At 45.2% G+C, this 27604-nt stretch overlaps 1 protein-coding gene across 1 annotated transcript; it reads left to right on the top strand.

Moving 5' to 3' along the window:
* The first annotated feature begins 373 nt into the window (after window positions 1–373).
* On the top strand, window positions 374–27604 carry FAXDC2 (fatty acid hydroxylase domain containing 2). The gene is given in 8 exon segments (XM_070792302.1): window positions 374–569; window positions 4842–4846; window positions 12694–12785; window positions 12917–13020; window positions 18465–18586; window positions 24468–24585; window positions 24588–24630; window positions 25387–27604. Coding segments are annotated over 8 exon segments (837 nt in total). The 3' UTR covers window positions 25544–27604.

Below are 27604 nucleotides of genomic sequence, written 5' to 3'. Positions count from 1 at the left end.
TAAAGGACCATTAATATCGGCGGCAGCAGACTTTTAGGGAGTTTTGCTGGGGGGCGGGGGGAAGGAGGGGTTGTCCTGACCCCTTCCGATTATACTAATGCGGCCCTCTGGACACTTCACTTACAAGACATCTCCCTTACGACTTCCTTTCTGACAAACAATTGGTTGGGAGTGGAGCAGCAACCCCAAATAAAGTCTAGGTGACATCCACCAAGGCCCGCTCCCCACCTCCCCTCCTCAGAGAGCAGAGCCGGCACCGCTACCATAGCAACTAGCCCTAGGGTCTGTTCGAATTACAAAGAAGACGCGGCCTTGGTTGAGGAGGCACAGGGCGAATGCTGGTGCGCTCCCGCTTTCCGAGAAGCTCCGAGACATGTCGGATGATAAGCGAACTCGCCAGATCTTCGTTGTGAGAGCAGTGAGGTCCAGGCCTAGCTTAGGTTCTTTCAAAGCCCGCACCTGCCCTCTGATTATCCGTGAATCTTGTTTGAAAAGAGAGCTCTTTGCCAACTCCTGTTCTGGGCAGCTTGACCGAGCTCGGATGCGAGGCTGCCTTGTGTTCTCCGATGGTGGGAGAGAACGCAGAACACTGACTTGCTGAACAGTTAGCAGTTCCAAGCAGCCCTCACAGTCACTCACGCAAAACCTCCCGTCCCTGTGAGAAGGTGCAGGCTCCCCAGAGCATAGTCATCCTCCTTGATGTCTTCCCTTGAAGGAGCTGTTGGTAAGTGGATAGCAAATTCAACCCCAGGGATGTGAAGGCTCATCCCATTAAAAATGCACTTTCTGAACACTCCTTCCCTTTCCGTCTCCGAAGGAGTATCTGTCTCCTTATTGATAAGAGGGATATGAAAAACCATCTCACAAGATGTTTGTGTTAATAAATGGAAAAACGCTGCACAAGATATAGAAGTGTATTCAATAAAGCATTGTTTCTGGCCTGTCTCTGTTATCCCTGAAATACTCAGTATTTGTTAGCACTGCTGCAGGCTTAACAATCATTCCATTCAGCAATACTGTGATGGAGAAGGCAGACAAGGCACTCCCTTCTCCCTGCCCTGTGAGTTTCTAATATCCTCTTATCCACTCTGTCATAACATTCAGTACAGGGTAGCTCTATCAAGAGCTAGTCACATGAAGAACAGCCTATATTTTCCCCACAGCACTGGGCCTGGTGTGCACTGAAACAATCAAGTAGGAAACATACCCCATCTTCTCCCCTCTCCAACACCCCCAACCCCAAAACTGACTGTTCATTTCTCAGGTTACACAAGTGTAAAACAAACACCCTGATGGCTTATATTTCCAAAGACCTTAAGTGTTTGTTGCAAACAATGGATTTTATGCTGCATTTGCTTATTGCAAAATTAGAACAACTGTGTAAATCACTGATTCTTGATGGGAGGGAAGTCCCAGATGAAGCAACAGTTAGAACTGGACATGGAACAACAGACTGGTTCCAAATAGGAAAAGGAGTACATCAAGGCTGTATATTGTCACCCTGCTTATTTAACTTCTATGCAGAGTACATCATGAGAAACGCTGGACTGGATGAACCACAGCTGGAATCAAGATTGCCAGGAGAAATATCAATAACCTCAGATATGCAGATGACACCACCCTTATGGCAGAAAGTGAAGAGGAACTAAAAAGCCTCCTGATGAAAGTGAAAGAGGAGAGTGAAAAAGTTGGCTTAAAACTCAACATTCAGAAAACGAAGATCATGGCATCTGGTCCCATCACTTCATGGGAAATAGATGGGGAAACAGTGGAAACAGTGTCAGACTTTATTTTTGGGGGCTCCAAAATCACTGCAGATGGTGACTGCAGCCATGAAATTAAAAGACACTTACTCCTTGGAAGAAAAGTTATGACCAACCTAGATAGCATATTCAAAAGCAGAGACATTACTTTGCCAACAAAGGTCCATCTAGTCAAGGCTATGGTTTTTCCAGTGGTCATGTATGGATGTGAGAGTTGGACTGTGAAGAAGGCTGAGCGCCGAAGAATTGATGCTTTTGAACTGTGGTGTTGGAGAAGACTCTTGAGAGTCCCTTGGACTGCAAGGAGATCCAACCAGTCTATTCTAAAGGAGATCAGTCCTGGGTGTTCTTTGGAAGGAATGATGCTAAAGCTGAAACTCCAGTACTTTGGCCACCTCATGCGAAGAGTTGACTCATTGGAAAAGACTGTGATGCTGGGAGGGATTGGGGGCAGGAGGAGAAGGGGACAACAGAGGATGAGATGACTAAATGGCATCACTGACTCAATGGACGTGAGTTTGAGTGAACTCCAGGAGTTGGTGATGGACAGGGAGGCCTGGCGTGCTGCAATTCATGGGGTCAAAAAGAGTTGGAGACGACTGAGCAACTGAACCGAACTGGAGAAGAATATATTCAATAATATATATCACATTTAAAAGAAAAAAAACTTGCTTTTGAATGGCACACATTATGAATGGTCATTACAGTAAGTAAGACTTAAACATCTTCTGAGCTGGAAGAGTATATAGGTTTTAAAAAACTGAGGAACATTGGTTGTAAAATCAGTTTTCCTTAAGAACAAGACAGGAAAAAAAAAAGAACAAGACAGAATGATTTCCTTAGCCAGCCAAGCCTTTCTGTTATTACTAATGCTCTTGCTCTCCCTTCCTCTCCCTGTTCATGAATGTAACAAACTCATCTTTAGTGTTATAACCAGATTCAAAGATCCCTGTAATTTTTTTGTAATATGACCAGCATTGAGAATCTTTTTTGAACTTCTGCATTGTTCTGTAATGTTCTAGGAGCAATGGGACCCCAAGGCTTCAGAATATCTCTGAAGATTTTAACCAGATGTGTTTATTTGGAGTTTGGGATGAGGGATATATTCCAGAAAAATTGGTAAACATAGCTATAAAAATCTAACTTCCATTAGACCTGGAAGGGGCCTCCAAGATACTCTTATCAAACTTGCTTATATTATAAATGAGGAAATTGAGACCCAGAGAGGCCGAGGTCACAAAACTGGTGAATGACAGTGCCCAGTTTGAGCCCACATCTACCTTCTTTCAAGATCTCAGAACCTGTCCTCCCTTTAAAGGAGATCAGCCAAGGAAGGGACCATCTTATACAACCTTGAAGTAACAAGAAAGCTAAGTGAATCATCAAAGACAGAATGGAGAGAAAAACCAGAAGATCAAAGAAGAGTGTCTCATTCATGCAAACTCTACTGCAAACCTACTATATGCCAAAGTTATTAGTGCCACGAAGATATATAAAGCTATTTTCTGTCATTCCTACCTCCACTTGTACTAATCCTCCCATCCAGAATTTCCTTCCTTGTCTTGACCACTACTCTGCCTCTTTAAAATAGATAAAAAGAAAATTCTGCATATAGTGATCAATAAATATTTGCATATGGCAGTGATTCTTAGAGACATAGTGAGGAATAACATTAAAGGAGCAAGATAAGGCAGACCTTGGAAGTCAGTAATGTTTGATCAGTGCACAAGACACACTTGAGTGGCCAGGAATATATACATTACACAAGTATCTGGATTATTGAACAAATACTGGTACCTCTAAAAAGAGCAATTATAAAAAAATGAACAAGTTGTACAAGATGTATTTTCTGAAGAAGCACTGAACATTTACTGAGATTTGTGTTGTGCAGGGAATTAGGAAAAGATGACTAAGATGTGGTCTTTTAACTGGCCGGATAAGGTATGACACATCTAGACAAAGGGACAACATGCAACCTTAAGAAGAACATAGTAGCTCTTCAAGGTACTAAATGGAACAATCTCTGCATGTGCATGCTAAGTGAAAAAGCAAGGAGCATAACAAGTATATATGGCAAGCTGTTCCTAAAAGGGGGAGACATATATGTTAGTATTTACAGAGATAAGCTCTAGATGGAAATACAAAAACATTAGTTCTAGGGGTTGCCTCTTGGGAGAAGTAGAGGACTGGGAAGGATGAAAAAAGACTTGCTTTTCACTGTACACTCTTTTGACCCTTTTGTTTTTTATATCAGGCATACATGCTGCCTAGTAAAAAATAATTTTCAGAAACTTAAAAATAAAAATTCAATTCTTTTTCAAAAATCTCACCTTTTGACATCACGGGTCATCCTGTGTTCTAATTTCACCTGTTTCACCTCTCCAGGGAGGGGTTCCTTCCTGCATCTAGACTCAACAGCAGTAGTTGCTACATCTCTCCTCCCTTGGCTGCCCTCAGCAGCAACAGAAGCCATCAAAAGTGAGACAATGAGACCTTGTGGTCCAGAGAAGCTTTTTATCCACTTGGACAGCCCATCTTCTGCCGTTGACCTTACCTGACTCCCACGACTCTTATCGAAACTGCCTCCTATGGGACAGTGACAGTTTCTTAAGTTGAGGAAGATGTAAGAAGTTTGGAAAAAGAAAAAAAGACAGAAGCTCAGAGTTCAGCCAAATGTGCTTTTTCAAGCCCTGGCTTGAACCGAGTATTTCCTCTTGGTTTTCAGATGTCCTTTGGCAAGAAGGGCATTTTTGTCTCTCATCAAAATAGACCCAAATTCTTTTTCCCATTATGTTCACATGCCTGGCCTGAGCCAGCCAGTCAGCTTGGCCAGCCTCCCAGCCCACCCGAGTACTAGCAGGGTGAGAAGGCAGCAGCTGCCAACTGGGGGCTGAAAGAAGAGAGAGTTGGCTTGAGCTGTGCAGGGACCTGAAGGAACTGGGAAACAGCCAACTGCAGAGGTGAGTGGGAGCGGGGCAGGGAAGCTCGTCACCAAGATTAGGACGCATCCAAGTTCATTAAAAGAAAGGCCAAGCATGCCTTCTCACCTTTGCACCTCTGTGTCTTGCCCACTTACAGTGCAGGTGAGATCTGCCTCTGAGAAATGTCCTGGGATGTTCTCTTAGTACACAGAGTCCTCTCCTGTCTTGCTAATGTCTACATCCTCCGTCTGTGTTTTTACCATCTCCCTCCTCTGTGTAGTCCCATTTTTCTAGCAACTGACAGATAATTCTGTCAATGGATTGGGTTTGGCTTCAAAACCATGTGAAGGAGAAAACCCCAAGTTAGAATTCGAAAATCCGATTGTAAAAGACTGCCAGGAAGCAACTGTGGTTGAATTGCCTCTCTGTAAACTGGTAGGGCCACCTGGAAGGGATGGGGCCAATTACAACAAAACTGCAAAGGCCCAAGGTACATGTGTGGGCTAGGAGCTGGACAACCACATCCAAGCTGTTTTCAAGCACATACTGGGATTTATCAACAGCTGTTCCATGTTTAGATTTGTGGATGTCCTGGTAGTACCCCAGGATGGATTCCCACAGAGGTCACCAAGGGAGAGGAATAGTGTGTGTAGATGGTGATGAACAGTGGGCCAGTGATTTTCAGGGTGCTCATACGGATCCTTTGAGGTATAAGGCAAGCAAGACAAGATAGAGACTTGTAAGTTGGCTCAGTTTCATAGAAATTCCAACTAAATTTCTCTACCTGGGATATAAAGAGTCCATTCAATTTGGCAGAAACAAATGCTCTGAGCATTAGCTTCTGACCTTAGAAAGGAAAGTGTATAGTGTAGGAAAAGGTGCTGAAATGTTTGACAGCAAATGTTAGACACATTCTGAGGGCAAAAAAACATCTTTCCCCCTTCTTTTGTTTATTCAACAAATACTTCCTGAGTATGCTAGGCTTGTGTTTGGTGCTGTGGATCTCAGAGTAAACAAAATAGGCATGCTTTCAGCCTGCCGGCCATGCGGTCAAGTGGGGCAGTAAATCTGAAGGGGTATGAGTACCCACAGCAAAAGCAGTGAAGAGAGCATTGCTAAAACTGTCCAAAGGGGGTCATTTTTGTCTCAAGAGTTTAAACTTTTCCTTCAAGCATTTTACCTTCTTGAATGAATATCTTTTCCCTCTATGAGTTTCACTTACATACAGACCTTGTCCTTCTACCTTCTGAAAACCCTCTTTATCAGAAGCTTTAACCTGGAGGCAGACTGCTCAGCTTTTCCCAAGAATACAAACAGCCTGAGAGCAGAGGCTGAAGTGATGGCAGTTTCGGTCCTCAAGAGACAGTAGCCCTCTCCCTCATGAAACAAAATTTATGTTATTCTGAAACCACTTGTGATACCAGGCAAAGTGTTAGAAAGCCTGGATTTTGTCAGACACTGTGTGGAGTTTGGAACAAGTCAGTTTTGCTATCTAAGCCTATCTCTTTACCTATAGAATGGAAGGGGTAGACCAGATGGTCTATCAGGTGTTCCATTTCTCTAATAATTTTTTTTTCTAATAATTTCACAAGATATTTACAAAGAAACCATGTACATTCACATAAAATACTCTTGAGAGTCCCTTGGACTGCAAGGAGATCCAGCCAGTCCGTCCTAAGGGAGATCAGTCCCGAGTGTTCGTTGGAAGGACTGATGTTGAAGCTGACACTCAAATACTTTGCCACCTCATGTGAAGAGCTGACTCACTTGAAAAGACTCTGGTGCTGGAGGGATTGAAGACAGGAGGAGAAGGGGACGACAGAGGATGAGATGGCTGGATGGCATCACCGACTCGATGGACGTGAGTCTGAGTGAACTCTGGGAGTTAGTGATGGACAGGGAGGCCTGGCGTGCTGCGATTCATGGGGTCGCAAAGAGTCGGACACAACTGAGCGACTGAACTGAACTGATCTTTTACCTATCAAATGGGAAACTTCATCAACCATGTAGAATATCCAGGAACCTAGAATCTGAAAGAACCAGGCTGCAGACAACACTGCCCACTTCTCCCACCCTCATCCCATTCCCCTGCCCTGTCTTCCGAGTTTCAAGGCTGTGAACGTCCACCACAGCTTCACTCTGTCATTTATCTAGATTCGGGATCTGCGATGAAAAACTGGCATAGTCAGAATCATCTACTTTCAAAAGAACCACGCTAAAAAGCATGTAATTTGGATAATCTTATAATACCTATTGAAATCCCTTTAAGGGAAAATCAATTCATTGTTATAAAGTATTAGAATATTTACTTTTAGTGCATATAGTTTCTTTCTCTGAATGCAGTCCCATCATAAATGCCATTTCCTATCCTCCCCCTACATATTTTCTCACGTGGAAAATCAAAGTTATATAGTATTATGTTATTAAATAGGGCCAAGAAGCATGTCTTATTCATCTTTGTATCCTCTGTGGCTAGCATTGTATCTGGCACACAATAAATGTTTCTCAAAATAATGATTAATATAGAAAAACCATGCCCTATTTTACTTTTGGTATTAAAAAAGAAAGCACACACACACAATATCTAATCCATTATTTACAGCTAATAGAGGCTGATCTTATTCCTTTTAGTCCCTAAATGACACCCTGCATTCACCAGCTTCAGCACGTTCTATACATTGTGCAGACTCCGTCAGTATAATAAGCACTGAATTCAAGTTCTGCCACTAAAAAACTGTAATCTGAAACTGAATAGACCACCCTTATGGCAGAAAGTGAAGAGGAACTAAAAAGCCTCTTGATGAAAGTGAAAGTGAAGAGTGAAAAAGTTGACTTAAAGCTCAACATTCAGAAAACGAAAATCATGGCATCTGGTCCCATCACTTCATGGGAAATAGATGGGGAAACAGTGTCAGACTTTATTTTGGGGGGGCTCCAAAATCACTGCAGTTGGTGACTGCAGCCATGAAACTAAAAGACGCTTACTCCTTGGAAGGAAAGTTATGACCAACCTAGATAGCATATTCAAAAGCAGAGACGTTACTTTGCCAACAAAGGTCTGTCTAGTCAAGGCTATGGTTTTTCCTGTGGTCATGTATGGATGTGAGAGTTGGACTGTGAAGAAGGCTGAGCGCCGAAGAATTGATGCTTTTGAACTGTGGTGTTGGAGAAGACTCTTGAGAGTCCCTTGGACTGCAAGGAGATCCAACCAGTCCATTCTGAAGGAGATTAGCCCTAGGATTTCTTTGGAAGGAATGATGTTAAAGCTGAAACTCCAGTACTTTGGCCACCTCATGCAAAGAGTTGACTCATTGGAAAAGACTCTGATGCTGGGAGGGATTGGGGGCAGGAGGAGAAGGGGACGACAGAGGATGAGATGGCTGGATGGCATCACTGACTCGATGGACGTGAGTTTGTGTGAACTCCGGGAGTTGGTGATAGACAGGGAGGCCTGGCGTGCTACGATTCATGGGGTTGCAAAGAGTCGGACACAACTGAGCAACTGAACCGAACCAAACCGAAGCTGAATAATGAACATTTCTATGCTTCCATTTCTTCAAATGGAAAACTGGGGCAACAGAATAGAGGAGATTGGGACTTTCATGCTGGTCCAGTGGTTAAGACTCCAATGCTTACAATGCAGGTGGCCTGGGTTCCATCCTTCGTCAGGGAATAGAGCCTGCATGTCACAACTAAAGATCCTGCATGCCGCAAATAAGAGCCTGCACAGCCAAATTAAAAAAAGAAAAAAGAATACTTGAACTAAAGACAATGGTAGTTCTTAAATGGGAGACTTCAAAAGGTAGAGAAAAGACAGGAAGCACAGCAAAAATGTAATGATTATAGTACCTTCGGTTCAGTTCAGTCACTCAGTTGTGTCTGACTCTTTGTGACCCCACAGACTGCAGCACACCAGGCTTCCCTGTCCATCACCAAATCCTGGAGCTTGCTCAAACTCATGTCCATCAAGTCGATGATGCCATCCAACCGTCTCATCCTCTGTCATCCCCGTCTCCTCCTGCCTTCAATCTTTTCCTTCAGTCTTTCAATCAAGGTCTTTTTAATGAGCCAGTTCTTTGCATCAGGTGGCCAAAGTATTGGAGCTTCTTCTTCAGCATCAGTCTTTCCAATGAATATTTAGGGTTGATTTCCTTTAGGATTGATTGGTTTGATCTCCTTGCAGTCCAAGGGACTCTCAAGAGTCTTCTAACACACCACAGCTCAAAAGCATCAATTTTTCTGCACTTAGTTTTTTTTATGGTAACTCTCACATCCATACACGACTACTGGAAAAACCATAGCTTTGACTACACAGACCCTTGTTGGCAAAGTAATATTTCCACTTTTTAATATGCTGTCCAGGCTTGTCATAGATTTTCTTCAATGGAGCAAGCATCTTTTAATTTCAAGGCTGTAGTCACCATCTGCAGGGATTTTGGAGCCCCAAAAAATAAAATCTGACACTGTTTCCATTGTTTCCCCATCTATTTCCCATGAAGTAATAGGACCAGATGCCATGATCTTAGTTTTTTCAATGTTGAGCTTTAAGCCAACTTTTTAACTCTCCTCTTTCACTTTCATCAAGAGGCTCTTTAGTTCTCCTTCACTTTCTGCCATAAGGGTAGTGTCATCTGCATATCTGAGGTTATTGATATTTCTCCTGGCAATCTTGATTCCAGCTTGTGCTTCATCCAGCCCAGCATTTCTCATGATGTACTCTGCATAGAAGTTAAATAAGCAGGGTGACAATATACAGCCTTGACATACTCCTTTCCCAGTTTGGAACAAGTCTGTTGTTCCATGTCCAGTTCTAACCGTTGCTTCTAGACCCGCATACAGATTTCTCAGGCGACAGTTAATGTGGTCTGGTATTCCCATCTCTTTAAGAATTTTCCACAGTTGTGATCCACATAGTCAAAGGCTTTAGCATAGTCAATGAGGCAGAAGTAGGTGCTTTTCTAGAATTCTCTTGCTTTTCCTATGATCCAGCAGATGTTTGGCAATTTGATCTGTGATTGCTTTGCCTTTTCTAAATCCAGGTTGAACATCTGGAAGTTCTCGGTTCACATACTGTTGAAGCCTAGCTTGGAATATTTTGAGCATTACTTTGCTAGCATGTGAGATGAGTGCAATTGTGAGGTAGTTTGAGCATTCTTTGGCACTGCTTTCTTTGGGATTGGAATGAAAACTGATCTTTTCCAGTCCTGTGGCCACCGCTGATTTTCCAACCTTGCTGGCATATTGAGTGCAGCATTTTAACAGCAGCATCTTTTAGGATTTGAAATAGTTCACTAGCTTTGTTCATAGTGATGCTTCCTAAGGCCCAATTGAGTTTGCACTTAAAGATCTCCATGTAAATTTTAGAATCAGTTTGTCTCATTCCAGGGGAGATTTGGTGTGATTTGTTTTTTCATTTTTTTTTTTTTTTTGTAACTCTTGGGTGATTCTAATGAGTAGCCAGCATAAAAAATCCCTGCTGGCCATTCACTTTGACATTCGATATTACTTACTTAGCAGGTTGCATGTGAAGATGACACCTAGGCTCACCTGCACTTTCTTATTCCAGATGAAAGAAGAGGCTGGACATATGCTACACAATGAGAATCCAAACCAGGTAAATATGAGTCCCCTACCCACCAAACTGTGCTTTCCTGAATGTTCAGATGGTAAAGAATCTCCCTGCAATGCAAGAGACCCAGGTTCAGTCCCTGGATCAGGTAGATCCTTTGGAGATGGGAATGGTTACCTATTCCAGTATTCTTGCCTGGAGAAATCCATGGACAGAGTATCCCAGCAGGCTACAGTCCATGGGTCGCAAAGAGTCAGACACAGCTAAGCGGCTTCACTTCACTTTAACCCATAAAAGTGGTAAGCATGCAGCCAGTGCTCCCGTCCATGCCTGTGCTTGTAGCGTAACTGACAGGGTGCTGGGGTAGCTGACATGTTAGTGAAGTGCTCCCCTCAGTAGCTGAGCAGAATCACTGGACTCCAAGCTGCCTCCTTATCACTCAAGCCCCTTTGCCTGCATGTAGGGCACTGAAGGGCCCCACAGCTGTCCCACCAAGGTCTCCTGGCCCTTAGAATGCCCCAGGCTCAGGCCTTTGGAACCACCCCTTCTACATCTGCTCTGGGGACGAGGGAGGTCCACTATGGTCTGGGGGGTGGGGTGGGGAACAAGCTGCAGCAGATCCCAATAACGTCTGATCTGTATGCACCTGCCCTTCACAGAGACCTTTGTCCTGTATATGTTCCTGGCACTTTGGGCTTCAGGAGACAGAAAACACCATGATCCATGAAAACACAGCTAGTCTTACTCATGAAAATGAGGTTTTAAATTTGACTAAACTCAAAGGGAAGATTCTTAGGCCATCTGGAAAAGCTCATGAAAAGGATCCTTTGAATCCTAAAAATGGAGTAATTGCAAAAGCCCAAGATGAACTGACTGGCAAATTTGGGGGTGACCTTTAAACAGCCTATGTAAAAGAACAAGTTTCTGTGGTCCTGGTGATCCAACCTATAATGGCGAGACAGAAAAAGAGAGAGAGAGAGAGAAATCAAGAAAGAAAGAAGGAGGTCATTTTTCATAACTCAGGACCACAAAGAGTAGTAGGCGTTGAAAAACATTTCACTGGCCCTAGAAAATGACTTACAAACTTCTTCTGATTGAAAGTGTGAAGGGATAATCAGAGAAGAAGAGTCAATGCAGATTCAGGTTGCTCTGAATGAGTCCATCAAAACAGTCTACTAGGGGACTTCCCTGGTGGTCCAGCTGGCCAAGACTCCACACTTGCAATGCAGGGGGCCCAGGTTCCTTCCCTGGTCAGAGAACTAGATCCCACATGTTGCAACTAAGAGGTCACTTGCCACAACTAAGAGTTCACACGCCACAACTAAGAGTAAGATCCTGCATTCCACAAAGCAGCCAAATAAATAAGTATTAAAAAAACAAAAAACCACTCCTCCAAATCTCCAAAGTCTGGGTTAAGACATGGCATCCTATTAGATCAGCTTCCAGTACAAGGATGTTCACTAATTGCACACACCCGTAGGGACCACCACTTCTCGTTCTCTCCCTTGAAGGAACATGAGCAGACTCCATCCAGGCTTATAAACATAAACTGTAATGGACATTTGTCATCCCTGTGCAAGGTATTGTGGAAATTGGTGACACACCAGGGATTTCCTTCTACAAGACTGGACCTTCCTGTTTTACCATCAGGGTTGCTACCTTTGATGTTTTAGGCTTCTGGAGAACATGTCAGGACCACCCAGTGATGGCCAGTGCCTATTCTTTCCCCAGGAAGCCTCTTATCAGCCTCAGACATAAGCTGGCAGCCCAGGCTTGTGTCTATGGGAGGCAGAGGACTTCTTACAAGTCAGAAAATGTGTTTGTTTACTCTTTTCTTCAAGGACAGAAGAGTGATGGGCACTGGAAAGCAGGCCTGGCTGGGGAACACAGTGAAGTCCCCTGGCCTCATCAAAGATCCTGCAGATCCCTCTGTGATGGCCGTCCCAGCCTTGCTGCCCACTGGATTTCAATGGGGAGCTTTAAAAACAGGGCAGCCCATGCTCCATCCCAGAGACTCTTATGTAACTGATCTGGGAAGGAGACTGCATACTGAGATTTTTTAAAAGCTCCCAGGTGATTGCCATGTATAGAAAATCTGCATCTCTGTTCAACATGAGGACTGGTCATGAAATCCCATGGCTCTTGGAAGGTTCATCTGTCATTGTCTAGGTGACAAAACTGCCTGCTAGATTCTCTGGGGCAGGTGTGCACTCTTCCTTCCCTCAACCCTTAAGCTCTAACTTTCATGCTCACCTCCACACAAGCCTGAGAGCTCTTGACAAGGAAGAGTCTCCTGTGGAAGCTGGGAAAGGTCAGCAGATATGCCATGCTGGCATGACTGAGAACTTGATGGCCCGTCACTCCTGCCAGGCTTCAGCAGTGAGCCGCCTGGGAAGGCAGGAGTCTGGTTAGGGCCTGACATTTTCTTGTCGTCCCCTAGGAGGGACACATCTGGGGCTCCATGAGGAGGACGGCTTTCATCCTGGGCTCCAGCCTCCCCTTGTTGATGGTCCACTGGAACTGCGTCATAGGGTGAGTCTGCTCGGCCGGCTCTAATTCAGGATCTGGGGGCCTTGCGGTGGAGGTCTGCGGGCAGAGCATGGATTCAGGAGCTGTCCACCCACCAGTCTTCACGCAGAAACATGAATGAGTTTTCTTTCAAGGTATCTTCAGAGATTTTGGGGTGCTTCCTGCTACTTTTGGCAAGCCCAGTGGGAGAGGCTGCTGTCTACATTTGAAGGGAAGGAGTGGCTCCTCTACATTCTAGGTAAGATTCCCAGACACCAGCCCTTAGGGTTTGAGTACGGGTTATAGCTTAATTCTGTTTGTTTTGTTCTCTACTCTGAGACCTCTCAGTTTATTACTCTAAGGAAAGAGGACCTAAAGACAGTGGTAATCCCAAAGAGTACTAAATTTGTGGGCAATCTTGAGTGGATGTTTAAGGAACTTGAAAAAAAAGAACTTGAGACATCCCCCTAGCTATGTCAAACAGAGAGGAAAAAGAAATGAAAGGAATAAAAAACAATTTAAAAAGAAATAAAAGGAATCCAGATTGGAAAAAAGTAAAACTCTCATTGTTTGCAGATGACATGATACTATACACAGAAAACCCTAAAGATTCTATCAGAAAATTACTAGAGCTAATCAGTGAATTTAGCAAAGTTGCAGGATATAAAAATCAATACTCAGAAATCTCTTGCATTCCTATATATTAACAATGAAAAATCAGAAAGAGAAATTAAGGAATCAATCCCATTCACACTGCAACAAAAAGAATAAAAAATACCTAGGAATCAACCTACCTAAGTTGTTCAGTCGTGTCTGACTCTTTGTGATCACATGGACTGTAGCCTGCCAGGCTCCTCTGTCCATGGAATTCTCCAGGCATTACTGGAGTGGGTTGCCATTTCCTTCTCCAGGGGATCTTCCAACCCCAAGGATTGAATCCAGGTCTCCTGCTTTGCAGGCAGATTCTTTGCCTTCTGAGCCACCAGGGAACCCCACACAAAAAGACAAAAGAGCTGTATTCAGAAAACTATAAGACACTGATGAAAGAAACCAAAGACAATATAAACATATGAAGAGATATTCCATGTTCCTAGGTAGGAAGAATCAATATTGTGAAAATGACTCTACTACCAAATGTAATTTACAGATTCTATGTGATCCCTATCAAATTACCAATGGCATTTTTCACAGAACTAGAATTTAAAAAATCTCACAATTCATATGGAAACATAAAAGACCCTGAATAGCCAAAGCAATTTTGAGAAAGAAGAATGGAGCTGGTGAAATCAACCTTCCTGACTTCAGACTATACTACAAAACTACAGTCATTGAGATAGTATGGTACTGGCACAAAAACAGAAATATAGACCAATGGAACAGGATATAAATAAATATACCCATGAAATAAATATATCCAGAAATAAACCCATGCACCTACAGGTAGCTTATTTTTGACAAAGGAAGCAAGAATATACAATGGGGCAAAGATAGTCTCTTTAATAAGTGCTGCTGGAAAAACTGGACAGCTATGTGTAAAAGAATGACACCATACACAAAGATAAATTAAAAATGGATTAAAGACCTAACTGTAAGACCAGAAACTATAAAACTCTTAGAGGAAAGCATAGGCAGAACACCCTATGACATAAATCACAGCAAAATCCTCTATGACCCACCTCCTAGAGTAATGGAAATAAAAACAAAAATAAACAAGTGGGGCCTAATTAAATTTAAAAGCTTTTGCACAGCAAAGGAAACTATAAACAAGGTGAAAAGACAACCCTCAGAATGGGAGAAAATAATAGTAAATGAAACAACTGATAAAAGATTAATTTCCAAAATATACAGACAGCTCATACAAGTCAATACCAGAAAGACAAACAACCCAGTCAAAAAGTGGACAACAGACCTAAACAGACATTTCTCCAAGAAGACATGCAGATGGCTAACAAACACAGGAAAAGACGCTCAACATTGCTTATTATTAGGGAAATGCAAATCAAAACCACAGTGAGATATCACCCCACACTGGTCAGAATGACCATCATCATCCAAAAACAAAGATGATCAAAATTCAATAAAGAGGGAAGATGAATGAAAACATAAAAAAATAAAAAATTATGGACCTTAAAAAAATCTACAAATAATAAATGCTGGAGAAGGTGTGGAGAAAAGGGAATCCTCTTGTACTGTTTGTGGAAATGTAAATTGATACAGCCACTATGGAAAACAGTATGAAGATTCCTTAAAACAGTAGGAATAAAACCATCCATATGACCCAGCAATCCCACTACTAGGCATATACCCTGAGGAGACGAAAACTTAAAAGACACATGTACGCCAATGTTCATTACACCACTGTTTACAATACCTATGACACGGAAGCAATCTAGATGTCCACTGACAGTTGAATGGATAAGAAAGGTGTGGTGATTATATACAATGGAATGTTCAGTTCAGTTCAGTCGCTCAGTCGACTCTTTGCGACCCCATGAATCGCATTATGCCAGGCCTCCCTGTCCATCACAAACTCCCGGAGTTCACTCAGACTCACATCCGTCGAGTCAGTGATGCCATCCAGTCATCTCATCCTCTGTTGTCCCCTTCTCCTCCTGCCCCCAATCCCTCCCAGCATCACACTCTTTTCCAATGAGTCAACTCTTCGCATGAGGTGGCCAAAGTACTGGAGTTTCAGCTTTAGCATCATTCCTTCCAAAGAAATCCCAGGGCTGATCTCCTTCAGAATGGACTGGTTGGATCTCCTTGCAGTCCAAGGGATTCTCAAGAGTCTTCAACACCACAGTTCAAAAGCATCAATTCTTCAGCTCTCAGCCTTCTTCACAGTCCAACTCTCACATCCATACATGACCACAGGAAAAACCATAGCCTTGACTAAACGGACCTTTGTTGGCAAAGTAATGTCTCTGCTTTTGAATATGCTATCTAGGTTGGACATAACTTTCCTTCCAAGGAGTAAGCGTCTTTTAATTTCATGGCTGCAGTCACCATCTGCAGTGATTTTGGAGCCCCCCAAAATAAAGTCTGACACTGTTTCCACTGTTTCCCCATCTATTTACTCAGCCATAATAAGGAACACATTTGAGTCAGTTCTAGTGAAGTGGATGATCCTAGAGCCTATTATACAGAGTGAAGTAAGTAAGAAAGAGAAAAATAAATATTGTATACTAACGCATATATATGGGATCCGGAAAGATGGTACTGATGAAATAAATTATTTGCAGGGTGGCAGAGGACACAAAGACAAAGAGAACAGACTTATGCACATGGAAGTGGGCAGGAAGGAGAGGGTAGGATGTATGGAGTGAGTAACATGTAAACATACATTACCATTTGTGAAATAGATACCAATGGGAATTTGCTGTATTACTCAGGGAACTCAAACCACAGCTCTGTAACTTGCAAGGGGTGCGGGATGGGGAGGGGGGTGGGAGGGAGGTTCGGGAAGGAAGGAACATAGGTAAACCTCTGACTGATTCATGGTGATGTTTGGCAGAAAACACAATACTGTAAAGCAATTATCCTTCAATTAAAAATAAATTAAAAAAAAAGATCTTGAGACATCTCCCACATGCACAAAAATAGAAAAATTAAAAAAAAAAGTTTATGTGTAAACGAAAGCATGTGAGAGCAGTACTCCAGCTTCCAGACGTCAGGTTCACAAGGACAGAGGGCTGCTGTGTCTCATGTGAGGCTATGTCCTTGGGGCTGATGCAACCTAGCTCTTGGGGCCTGACAGCATGTGTTCAATCAGCAAATATTTACTGACAGTGCCACTGGCTCTAAAGAGTCCTAAGGAAACAGAGTAGAAGAAAAAGCTGTTTTAAGATAGATATCTATAACAGCATTACCTACAATAGTGACTGTCCTCAATTATACATGCATTCAATCAAATAGTACTTTTAAGTGACTTTGTGCCAAACTCATAAGTAGGATATAGAAAAATTTAAGATAAAGTATTAATATACTCTAGCTACCCGATTCAAATTATGTCACAGTCTGACTGGAATAAAATAACTACAAAACAAACCTCAACCAAAACTATGTCACAGCCTAGAAGGGGAGATAAAAATGTGTCAATTTCACAAAGCAAATGTAGAGATAAATAAAATGTTTCATGTTTCTGAAGACTGTTTTCTTCAGAAAGAAAACTGAAAATGGGCTAAATATTAAACATGATGGGTTAACGGAATCTTAAGGACTCACTGAAAAAAACAACGCAAATTACAAATGTACATGGGGAGAGTGGTGGGAAAACATTTTATGTTTCTGTTACGATGATGGGGAAACTACCTATCATCTGTGATAGGTAGTGATAAGCAAATACAAGACAGAAAAAATATTTGCAATTTGACAAGTTAGAGCTGAAAAAAATGCTCAAGACACCTCTTGCGATTTTCACTCTGTATTCCTCAAGGAGCCCTTGGATGAACAGGTAGGCAGGCACCTCAATGGACGGCCCACTAGGCCTAAGGGCCAAACTGCCTTGAGGACCTTTATGCCAGTCACATTTCCCCATCGTGTTAGCCAAATACTTTCCAGGTATCAACTGGCACAAGCCATGGTGCCTGATGGAGCAACAGGGCTACTAAAGGAGGATGGAAGGAAGAGACAGAGAACGGAGAAAAACACCCTTGCTCCTTGGGATACTGAAAGTAGAGGAGGCAGCAAATCAAGGAAAAATACAGCTAACAGCACAAGAGTTAGGTAACACTGTGATGTCACCTGGATAACTGCCACTTGGGGTGGATAAAGTGCTGATTTGTTCACTGGAGGAGATCAGAGATATTTGGAGTGACTTCATGGAAAAGTGGGATGCGGACCAAGAGCTCTATCTAAATTTGTGTTGATCGGCATTTTCTAAAACATCCTGCAGGACAACAGCATTTCTGTAGGAGGTTAATGGGGTTCGGGGGAGACCATACCAGGTATCATCCGAATGGGCCATGTGTGAGAGTAAAGGAGGGGTTATTAAGAATGATGCTGGAATCATAGATGTATATTGAAACTGTCCTGGGCAGAGAGGGACATATGGCCATCCTCTTCTGAGCTATCTGAGAAAACAGTACTGGATACAGAAAAGCCTGGGAAAGGCTGAGTTTAACAAAGTCAAACAGGAAATATTAGAGCTGTTACCACACTGGTCTGGACCCTGACTCTCTAAGAGGGCAGGGTGTGAAGACTGTTTAACCAAGGAGCCCCTCAGAGTTGGGTTTTCCACTTTGCAAAACGCCCACTGGACACCTGAGCTCCCTCTGCTCATGGCATCATAGGCTCATGAGGACTGGGGGACCTGACTGCCCCTCATGAGCTGAACTGGTCTCCCCCTGCTCCTCCCTTCCTCGGCTATTCTTCGGGCTCAGAGGGCAGATAGCCAAAAGTCAACCCAAAGTCATTTCTATGTGGAGTGCATCACATATCTTATAATGTTTTGTTGTTCTGTCTCAAACCACCGCGAAGTCTATTGCCCCCGTACTACAGCTAAGGAAAGAAATAGAGACACTCCTTAAGTGACCCATGACAGTTTCCAGAGCAGGCTTGTCCCCTGAAGACTAAAAGCAGGGCCCCAGCCCTGGGCTTGCCCACAGTGTAACCTCAGTAACCACCAAGCGTGTGTTCAGGCAATACTTACCCTGCCAGCTCCTGAAGTTGCCCTGATGTTTTCCTTCTGCTTCCTAACTTTAGGTGTCACCCAAGTGCCTCTTCTGGTCTACCGGACCCTCAGTGGACTTCTCCTGGTGTTGGACGTGACTGGAAAGCCTAACTTCATCTCCCGCTACCGAATTCATGTCGACAACAATGGCCGTGTAAGTGTTGCTGCAGCTTCTGCAGGCTGGAGCACAGAGAGCAGGGGCTGAAGCTGCGACCTCCAAACTCTGCTAGCCAGCCCTGGACAGAGCATGGCCAGTGCGAGCCCAGCGATTCTGTAAAAGGCTCCCCCAGATTAGAAGCTTAGAGAGAGTACATAATATGTCTCAAATCTCAGAGCCAGCCAGTTAAGACTCATGTCTGGTCTCCTGACCCCTAGACTTGGCTCTACACCTGCCTGTTCTGGCCCTTGACACCTGGGTCAGCATTTTAGGAACAGAAATGACTGTCTCAGTCCAGCACTGACCAAGCCCCAGAGAAGTCAGGCAGGTCTCCCCTTACCCACGGGGTCAGGAACAGCAATGGCAGACGCCGACAGATATCAGTTGGCCTTGTTTGGGAAGGACACAGCTGCGGAAACAATGGATAACCCCACCATCATTAATTCTGTCTGTGTGCGTGTGGTTGTTTTTTAAGCAGGGACTCCTTCCCGATTATTTCATTCAACCAATTGAACAGAGCTACCAGATTTTATAAGACCAGTCCATGCTCTGCTTACCCTCCCTCTCTTCTGGACAGGATAGCTAGTTAATGCTTCTCCTCCTTCTTCAAATCCTCAACACATCCTCCTAGATTATGGCTTTGCCTTCAAGTAGAAGAGACCCTTCACAGCCTCGCACCACTGTAGCCTGCAGGGAGCAACTGCACGCGTGCTCTCCCTGTCCACCTGAGGCAGCATGTAGTCTCTCCTTCTTCCTCCTCCAGCTGTTCCTCTACCATCTGTACACTGCAGCCACCACCTCTTGTTTACTCCAGCAATTATTCTTTCTCTTTCTTGCATTCTTTTAATTTTTCCTCTCCTGCTCTCTTCAGTTCAGTTCAGTTCAGTCGCTCAGTCATGTCCGACTCTTTGCGACCCCATGAGCTGCAGCAGGCCAGGCCTCCCTGTCCATCACCAACTCCCAGAGTTTACCCAAACTCATGTCCATTGAGTCGGTGATGCCATCCAACCATCTCATCCTCTGTCGTCCCCTTCTTCTCCTGCCCTCAATCTTTCCCAGCATCAGGGTCTTTTCAAGTAAGTCAGCTCTTTGCATCAGGTGGCCAAAGTACTGGAGTGTCAGCTTCAGCATCAGTCCTTTCAATGAACATCCAGGACTGATCTCCTTTAGGATGGACTGATTGGATCTCCTTGCAGTCCAAGGGACTCTCAAGAGTCTTCTCCAACACCACAGTTCAAAAGCATCAATTCTTCAGGAGTCAGCTTTCTTTATAGTCCAACTCTCACATCCATACGTGACTACTGAAAAAACCATAGCCTTGACTTGACGGACCTTTGTTGGCAAACTGTCTCTGCTTTTTAATATGCTGTCTAGGTTGGTTGTAACTTTCGAAGGAGTAAGTATCTTTTAATTTCATGGCTGCAATCACCATCTGCAGTAATTTTGGAGCCCAGAAAAATAAAGCCAGCCACTGTCTCCCCATCTATTTGCCATGAAGTGATGGGACCAGATGCCATGATCTTCGTTTTCTGAATGTTGAGCTTTAAGCCAACTTTTTCACTCTCCTCTTTCACTTTCATCAAGAGGCTCTTTAGTTCTTCCATTTCTGCCATAAGGGTGGTGTCATCTGCATATCTGAGGTTATTGATATTTCTCCCAACAATCTTGATTCCAGCTGTGGTTCATCCAGCCCAGCATTTCTCATGATGTACTCTGCATAGAAGTTAAATAAGCAGAGTGACAATATACAGCCTTGACGTACTCCTTTTCTTATTTGGAACCAGTCTGTTGTTCCATGTCCAGTTCTAACTGTTGTTTCCTGACCTGCATACAGATTTCTCAAGAGGCAGGTCAGGTGGTCTGGTATTCCCATCTCTTGAAGAATTTTCCAGTTTATTGTGATCCACACAGTCAAAGGGTTTGGCATAGTCAATAAAGCAGAAATAGATGTTTTTCTGGAACTCTCTTGCTTTTTTGATGATCCAGTGGATGTTGGCAATTTGATCTCTGTTTCCTCTGCCTTTTGTAAAACCAGCTTGAACATCTGAAAGTTCACAGATCACGTATTGCTGGCTTGGAGAATTTTGAGCATTACTTTATTAGCGTATGCTCTCTTCCTCTCTGCTTTATCACAAACCTGCTATAATTTATCCCAGCTTAAAAACCAAACCAGACTCAAAACTGTTACCTCCCTCTCCCATACACACTCCCACTCATATTTTTGGTCCTCTTTGCAGAGTTGTCTCTACAGTTTCCAGTTCCTCTGTCTACTCTTATTCCCCATCATTTCACACTATGAAGAATGGAAAACACATATACAGAAGGCGAAAAGGTAGTACCCTGATCACTCATTTACCCACCACCTAGATTCACCAATCTTAAACAGTTCAAAATGTGTGCTTTTGCTATATATAAAAATATAAATATCTATGCATCTATAATTTTTTGGTTTGAAACTAAGACATCATAAAACTCTAAATCCTTCAGCCTGTACCTCGTACAAATAAACACAAAACTATCGTCTCACCTACTCTAGCTAGAAACTTCCTTCCATCAGCCTTAACCTCCATGGCTCCTTCAGAAATGTACAGGTTGCCAGTGTCCCTGTCACAGGCTTGTCTCATTAGCCCTAATAGGACTGTTTTCACAGTTGCTCATTGCCACCCTATTGCAGCTTCTTATACTGGCTCCCAAGGCCCTGCTCTGCCCTCCAGCCTCATAGTTTATCCCTTCACAGTCTGCTTTCTGGTCCCACCTCAGCCTAATCTCCCTAGCCTCTTAATGTTGACACGCAGGGCTCAGCCTTGCTCTCCTCTGTCCTCATCTCTTCAGTGTCATGATTTTAAATAGCGCCTAAACTCTGACAGCTTACACACATTTATCTCTCAAACCCAGACTCTCTCCTGATCCAGGATCAAATATCCACCTGCCTCATAGACATCTCCAATCCAACATGATCTACAGACCATTTCTGAACTTCTGCTCCCTCCAAAGTCTTTGCTCCCCACAGCCTCCCCCATCTGAGTTGGGCAGCTTCTCACACCCAGAGCCTTGGAGTCACTCTTGAGAATGTTCTTTCCCTCACACTCCACATCCAGTCTATCAGGAAACCTCCAGAATCCAACCACTTCTCACCACCTCCATTGCCACCTCCCTGGTCTGCACCACCGTCCTCTCATGTGTGTATTTTTGCAATTCTAATTAGCCTCTCCATTTCTGTTCTTGGTCTCCAACTGTCTATTCCCAACACAGCAGCCAGAGTAACCCTGTACATGCTGTCACTTCTTGGCTCACAACCTCGGGATGACATCTACTTCTCTTGGAGTAAAAGTCCAAGTCCTCAGCGTGGCTTCAGGGGCCCTTATGCACTGGCTCCTCCCCAGCTCTTGACCTCACCTTCCACACTCCTCACCCCACTGCTCACTCCTATCCAGCCACAGATGCCAGGAGTGTGCTGCCTTAGAGCCTTCTTCCAGCTCTTCCCTTTACCCGAACGCACTCCCCCTCCATAAACGTTTCCTCTTCATCATTTGTTCAAATCTCACCATCAATGAAGTTTACCCTGATCATTCTATTTAAAATGGTAAGCATATAAGTTCAGTGAGGGCAGGAATTTGTTTTGTTCACTGTTTTCTTCCCAGCACACAAAACACTGCCAGGAACGTAGAAAGTATTCAATAAATATCATTTGAATGAATGAGTGATCATACATCACACTCTCCTTTCGGTCGAGGTTGCCAGAAGAGGTGTTTTACTTCCTCTATAGGTAGTCTGAAATGAGTCTGGCCAGACTTGGCTTTGCCATGGCATGAAACTGAAGGTTTAGAGACTGAATTCTGGTCCCTCAATACACACAGAGCTTGGAGAAGCCAGAGAGCCAGGCCTGAAGTATAAGGACCACTCTGAACCTGGCCTTGCCTTGGGGCAATACACCTCCAGATTGCAGAAATTTCTCAGAAAGAAATCCTTTCTGACACCCCTAAACCAGTTCATTAGGACCAGCAAGTGACCTGTGGTCATGGGGCCATTCCCTGGCCATTCCTTGACCAACAAGTTGGTCAAGAGGCCAGATAGCAGCTCCCTGGCTCCTTCTTCACTGGGGCCTGAGGCAGTGAGACTAGATTGCATGAAAAGAAAGGGGGTGACTGGTCCCCAAGGAAAGGTTGGCTGCAGCATAGAGGCCCAATGGGGTGTGAGCATGTGGGGCCAGCTCTCCACAGTGACCTGGGAGAACGCTCAGGCAGGCCCCCATCCTGAGCCGAGGTCACTGAGGGTGACATCCTGTCACTGAGGGTGACTACCACCCTGAACACCAGGAAGACCCACTTATACAAGTTGGTCAAGAGGCCAGATTGCAGCTCTCTGACTCACATCCTTCTTCACTTGGGCCTGGTGAAGCGAGGCTAGACCACATGAGGAGGCCCATCACCTCGATCTCTGCACCTGACCCTGGTCAAGCCTCCCTGGATGACCAGGGGCCAAAAGGCTGAAGGAGTCAGGCTGACCGCCTTCTCCACGCTCCCCAAGGTACCTGTGTGAATACATGGGGTTGGGCCCGGGCGAGAAACGGGGAGGACAGTGGTGGAAGTTGTAGAAGGAGGAAGCAGCAGGCAAGTTCAGACAGACACTCAGGCTGGGGGAGGGGACTTTCCAAAAGCAGGGCATGTCCAGGTGGCTCCCCGCTGAGGTGGTCCGCACTCGGGGGCTGCCAGCTCCAGCCAGACATTACTCCTAGCACCCAGGAAACAAGGCCTCCTTGGAGTTGTGGGGATGGGACACCACCACCTGGTCTGGAAAGCCTCTTGTTATCTAGGTAACAGGAAGACCACTCTGCTCCATAGCTGACAACCCAAGACAACCCAGGAGTGTCTGGAACTCCCGTTTATGCCTGTGGCAGGGCAGTTTCCCATTCACTCCCCTATGGAATCTTTTCTGGCCATCATCCACTTTGCAGCTCATACAACTGAGGCAGAGACAGGCTACGTCACCCTCCCCAAAGTATGCACCACGAAAACTCAAAGGCAGGTCTCTCTGGGTGCCATTTCAGTGTGTTTTCAACTTTGCTCCTTGTATGTAACCCCAGTTTTAACCTTTGCTTTCTCAAGTTCTGATCAGGGATGGGGAGAGGGAGGCTGGCAAATTATGAACTGGTAACTATCTTTGTAGACTCCTTCACCACCCAAAACCCTATAAGAAAATCCATAAGAAACGAGTGGACAGTACCCATTGCTCCAACCTATCTGTCCAGCCTATTGGACATGTGGTGAGTAGAGTTCGGCTTCCCCAGAGGAGAGGGCAGAGGGCCCCAGTCCCCTTCCTTAAGCTAAGGTCTCCTGCGCAAAATGGGACCGCACTGGGAGTTTATTTCTTCTGCCCCTTCCACAGCTACCATTTATGCTGGCATATCCAAGGAAAAGCCAGATGCCTAATGTGAGTTATCTCATTTAGTCCTCCCAACAAGCATTTAGAAACAACCATTCTGATAATGAGGAAGTTGAGGTTCAAACAGTTAATACCTTGTCCTAGGTTTCAAGCTTAAAAACTTGAAAGTTGCTTGAAATTCGCTCAGTTGTGTCCAGCTCTTTGCGACCCCATGGATTGTAGCCTGCCAGGCTCCTTTGTCCATGGAATTCCCTTCTCCAGGAGATCTTCCCAACCCAGGTATCAACCCTAGGTCTCCTGCTTTGCAGGCGGATTCTTTATGGTCTGAGCCACCAGGAAAGCTGAAGGACTACAGTAAATTAGGGTCCAGAAATTCATTCATCTTCCCCAGATCTGAGTCAGGAAGTCTTCCTGGTACCACTCGGGGGGAAGGGGACATCTACCTTGGTTCCCTTCCTCCCCTCAGGCCCCCCTTCAGACAGCTCTCTCCTTGCAGATCAATATGCTGCTGGCAATACTGGGTCCAATAGTAATGGGCTCCCACTTGTCCTCCATCACCATGTGGATTTCCTTGGCCTTCATCTTCACCATGATCTCCCACTGTGGCTACCACCTACTTTCTTGCCTTCACCTGAATTCCATGACTACCACCATCAAAAGTAAGGCACCTCTCCCCACTTTGGGTCTCTGGGCAGTTAACACTCACCTTTATTTCTGGAGCTCCTGACAGCAGACACTGGTGTCTCAGTGTAAATGTGGGTCTAGTGGAGGGAGAGGCGTCTGGGGTCAGCACAATAACCACCATCGTGGGACCCAGATCATCTTGCCATTTTGGTTCTGACACTGGATCTTCCTTGGCACTGTTTAAGCTCCATTTACACCTGGACCCCTTGAGTGTATAGCGTAAGCTATGGGCACTACCAGAAAAATGCATGTAGGCATACAATTCCTGCAGGTAATTCAAGGGGAGCTGTGCGCTTTCTGAAAGCCTCCAGTCTCAGCAGTGTGGTCCAGGACCCTCCTGCATCAGAAATCACCTGAGATGCTTTTTTCAAATGCAGGCTCTGGGGTTCCACTTCAGATACACAGAATCAAAGCCTCTGGGGAAACAGGGCCTGGCAACTGCATTTAGTAAGTGTTCCAGGGGAATCTCATGGGATTCCAGAACCTACCTCAACAAGCAGGCTCTGCTGGAGGTTCTGACTTGTATGCATCAAATCAGAGAGAGAACTTTTCAAAGGAAAAGCATCGATTTTCACCCTGGAGGGGCCCAGCAATCTGTGCACACCCACTCAGGTAACTCAGAAGCAGGTGGTGGGCACGGTGGGGACAGGTGTGGGGCAGGAAGGCTCAGGTGGGCACAGGTGGAATGGACATGAGCACACCAGCCTTCAGCACCCTCTCGTCTTCTCCAGGGTCGACCAGTGCTATGCGGCTCTGGGGATGCTGGACTACCTCCATGGGACTGACACTGTGTTTAAGCAGATCAAGGCCTACAAGAGACACATGATCCTGCTGGGCTTCACCCCAGTCTCTGAGAGCATCCCTGATCCTCCGAAGATGATGGACTAAGAAACAGCTGTAGTTCCACACTGGTCATCCCCTCAGCAGACAGTCCTCTGCTATGCCCGAGGACTCCTACTCACATCTAACATCTTGCTCCTTCAGCCACACACTCTGATGATGACCCTACAAGGGCAGGGGAAGATCAGCTTCCTGGAAAAGCAGAGCCACAGAGACTAGGGCTCCCCCAACTGCTCCTGTTATCCACAATGGGTCCAAGCATTCACAGAAGGAAGGAAAAAATACATCTTCCCAGAATGCAGGCCAGCCAGAGGGAAGAAGCTACTGGAGAGGGTTCCTGGGGAGTCCAATGGTCCTCTCCAATGGAAGGGGACAGGCACCCCACATGATCCCTTGGTGGCCCTGGCAGAATACAGAATGACAAGGTGGCAGGGAGCTGTGAGCCTGCAGCCATCCTTGCTCCTGGCACCAGGGGATGAGGGAACCAGATGCTGCTTTGTCCCTTCCTGTCCCCTAAAGCCTCTCTCATACCCTACTCAGGACAGGGTTAGGACACCCTGGCAACAGTTCTGGGATCAAGTTCCCATTACACACACACAAATGCCCCATTCAACTCAGCCCACTGCAACTGGACCTCAGCCTCCTCTGAAAAGAAAAATAAGTGACATAGCTTCTCCCAGGATAACTGAAATATAAAGAGGTGCAGAGGTCACCCTAACACCTTCAGCCACTCACAGACTCAAAGGCCAAAGCCTGTGGCCCTGCTCAGCTGGGGCCCTTGTAACCACAGAGGGAAGGGTCAGAGTGCTGACCTTGGAGGACACCCAACCGAGGTACCCTAGTATCCCTTGTATAAAGGACCAAAAAGGCTAGCACCCTCTTCCTCCAATAAGGCAGCAAGTACACATCTGAACAGTGGGTAAAATCTTCATTTCCACCCAAATGATCAACCAGTTGTTTCAGCACCCTTTTCACAGGATAATTTTAGCAGCAATGCCTTTTCTGATGAGACCTGTCTACAATGAAACCACAGAGCTGCCCAGGTGGAAGCCACCCCCAACCTGGGTTCCCAGGGCAGTCATTGTCCAGAACCCCGTGGCTCCCAAGATCAAGGTGAAGACCACTCCTACTTGAAAGGCCACCATTATCAGTTCCCAAAGTCCAGTATTTTCCTGAACTTTCAGTTCTCCTCTCTAGAATAACCACCTGCTGTAGTTTTATGAAATACTTCCATGTCTGAGAAGGCCTCTCCAGGCAGGACTATCAAAGAGGACCTCTTCCTATGGGCCAGATCCAGAGGACCCGCCCGGGAGGCCAACCAACTTACCAGGCAGCGACCCCCTGGGGCCTGGTTGGGCCCCAACTCCTCCCTGGGACTGGGCACCTTTATCTGGTGGTATACAGCTTCTGGAGCATCGGCGCTGTGCGTGCTCACGGCTGCTAGCCCACACCCACAATCCATCCTACAAATAGACGACTGGAGAGCAGCCCATTTTCAGTGAACTTAGCGAGGGTCCAGAGTGAGGAGTGTGTAGAAAAAGGAATGAAGGTCTTCCTCCCTTTCAGGTCTGTAGCCTGGAGGTAGTGTCAGGCTGCAGAGGGATGAAGGGCCTCATGTCTCACCGTTTCTTGGGCAGGTGTTTGGGCTGGCCCTCAGACTGGTTACCAAATAGGTTCCATCAAAGGCTGAAGTCTCAACCTTCCCACCAGAAAATGTGAAAGGACAAGCATGAGAAATAAACTGGTCTCCTTTGACCTGCAGTGGATACTTCTGAGACTTCTGTTCTGAGTTGTTCTGGCATCATGACCTCATGGCATGTGGGAGTCACAGCAGCACAAGGAACACTCCGCCCTCCCAGCCCCCCAACCTCCTTCAGTGTTCCCAGCAGGCAACAGAAGTGCAGTTCCTCTTCCAGAGAGGCCTGCAGAAGCCCTGGCTGGTGTCTCCTGGACTCACCTCTGCCCCCTGCAGGCCATCGGTGGTATTAAAGTCCCTGCTCTCCCCACACAAGGCGAACTGTCTGGAAAACCATTTGTGAAGGGATGCTGACGTGCCAGGCCCAGGACACTTAAAAGCTATTAGTGAATAACGCCCAGTTTTAGTTTTGT

Source organism: Bos indicus, chromosome 7, assembly GCF_029378745.1.
Source record: "Bos indicus isolate NIAB-ARS_2022 breed Sahiwal x Tharparkar chromosome 7, NIAB-ARS_B.indTharparkar_mat_pri_1.0, whole genome shotgun sequence".
In the NCBI taxonomy this organism is placed as follows: Eukaryota; Metazoa; Chordata; class Mammalia; order Artiodactyla; family Bovidae; genus Bos; species Bos indicus.
Note: the sequence above shows the minus strand (reverse complement) of the source record. Positions and strands in the feature narration are given on the sequence as shown.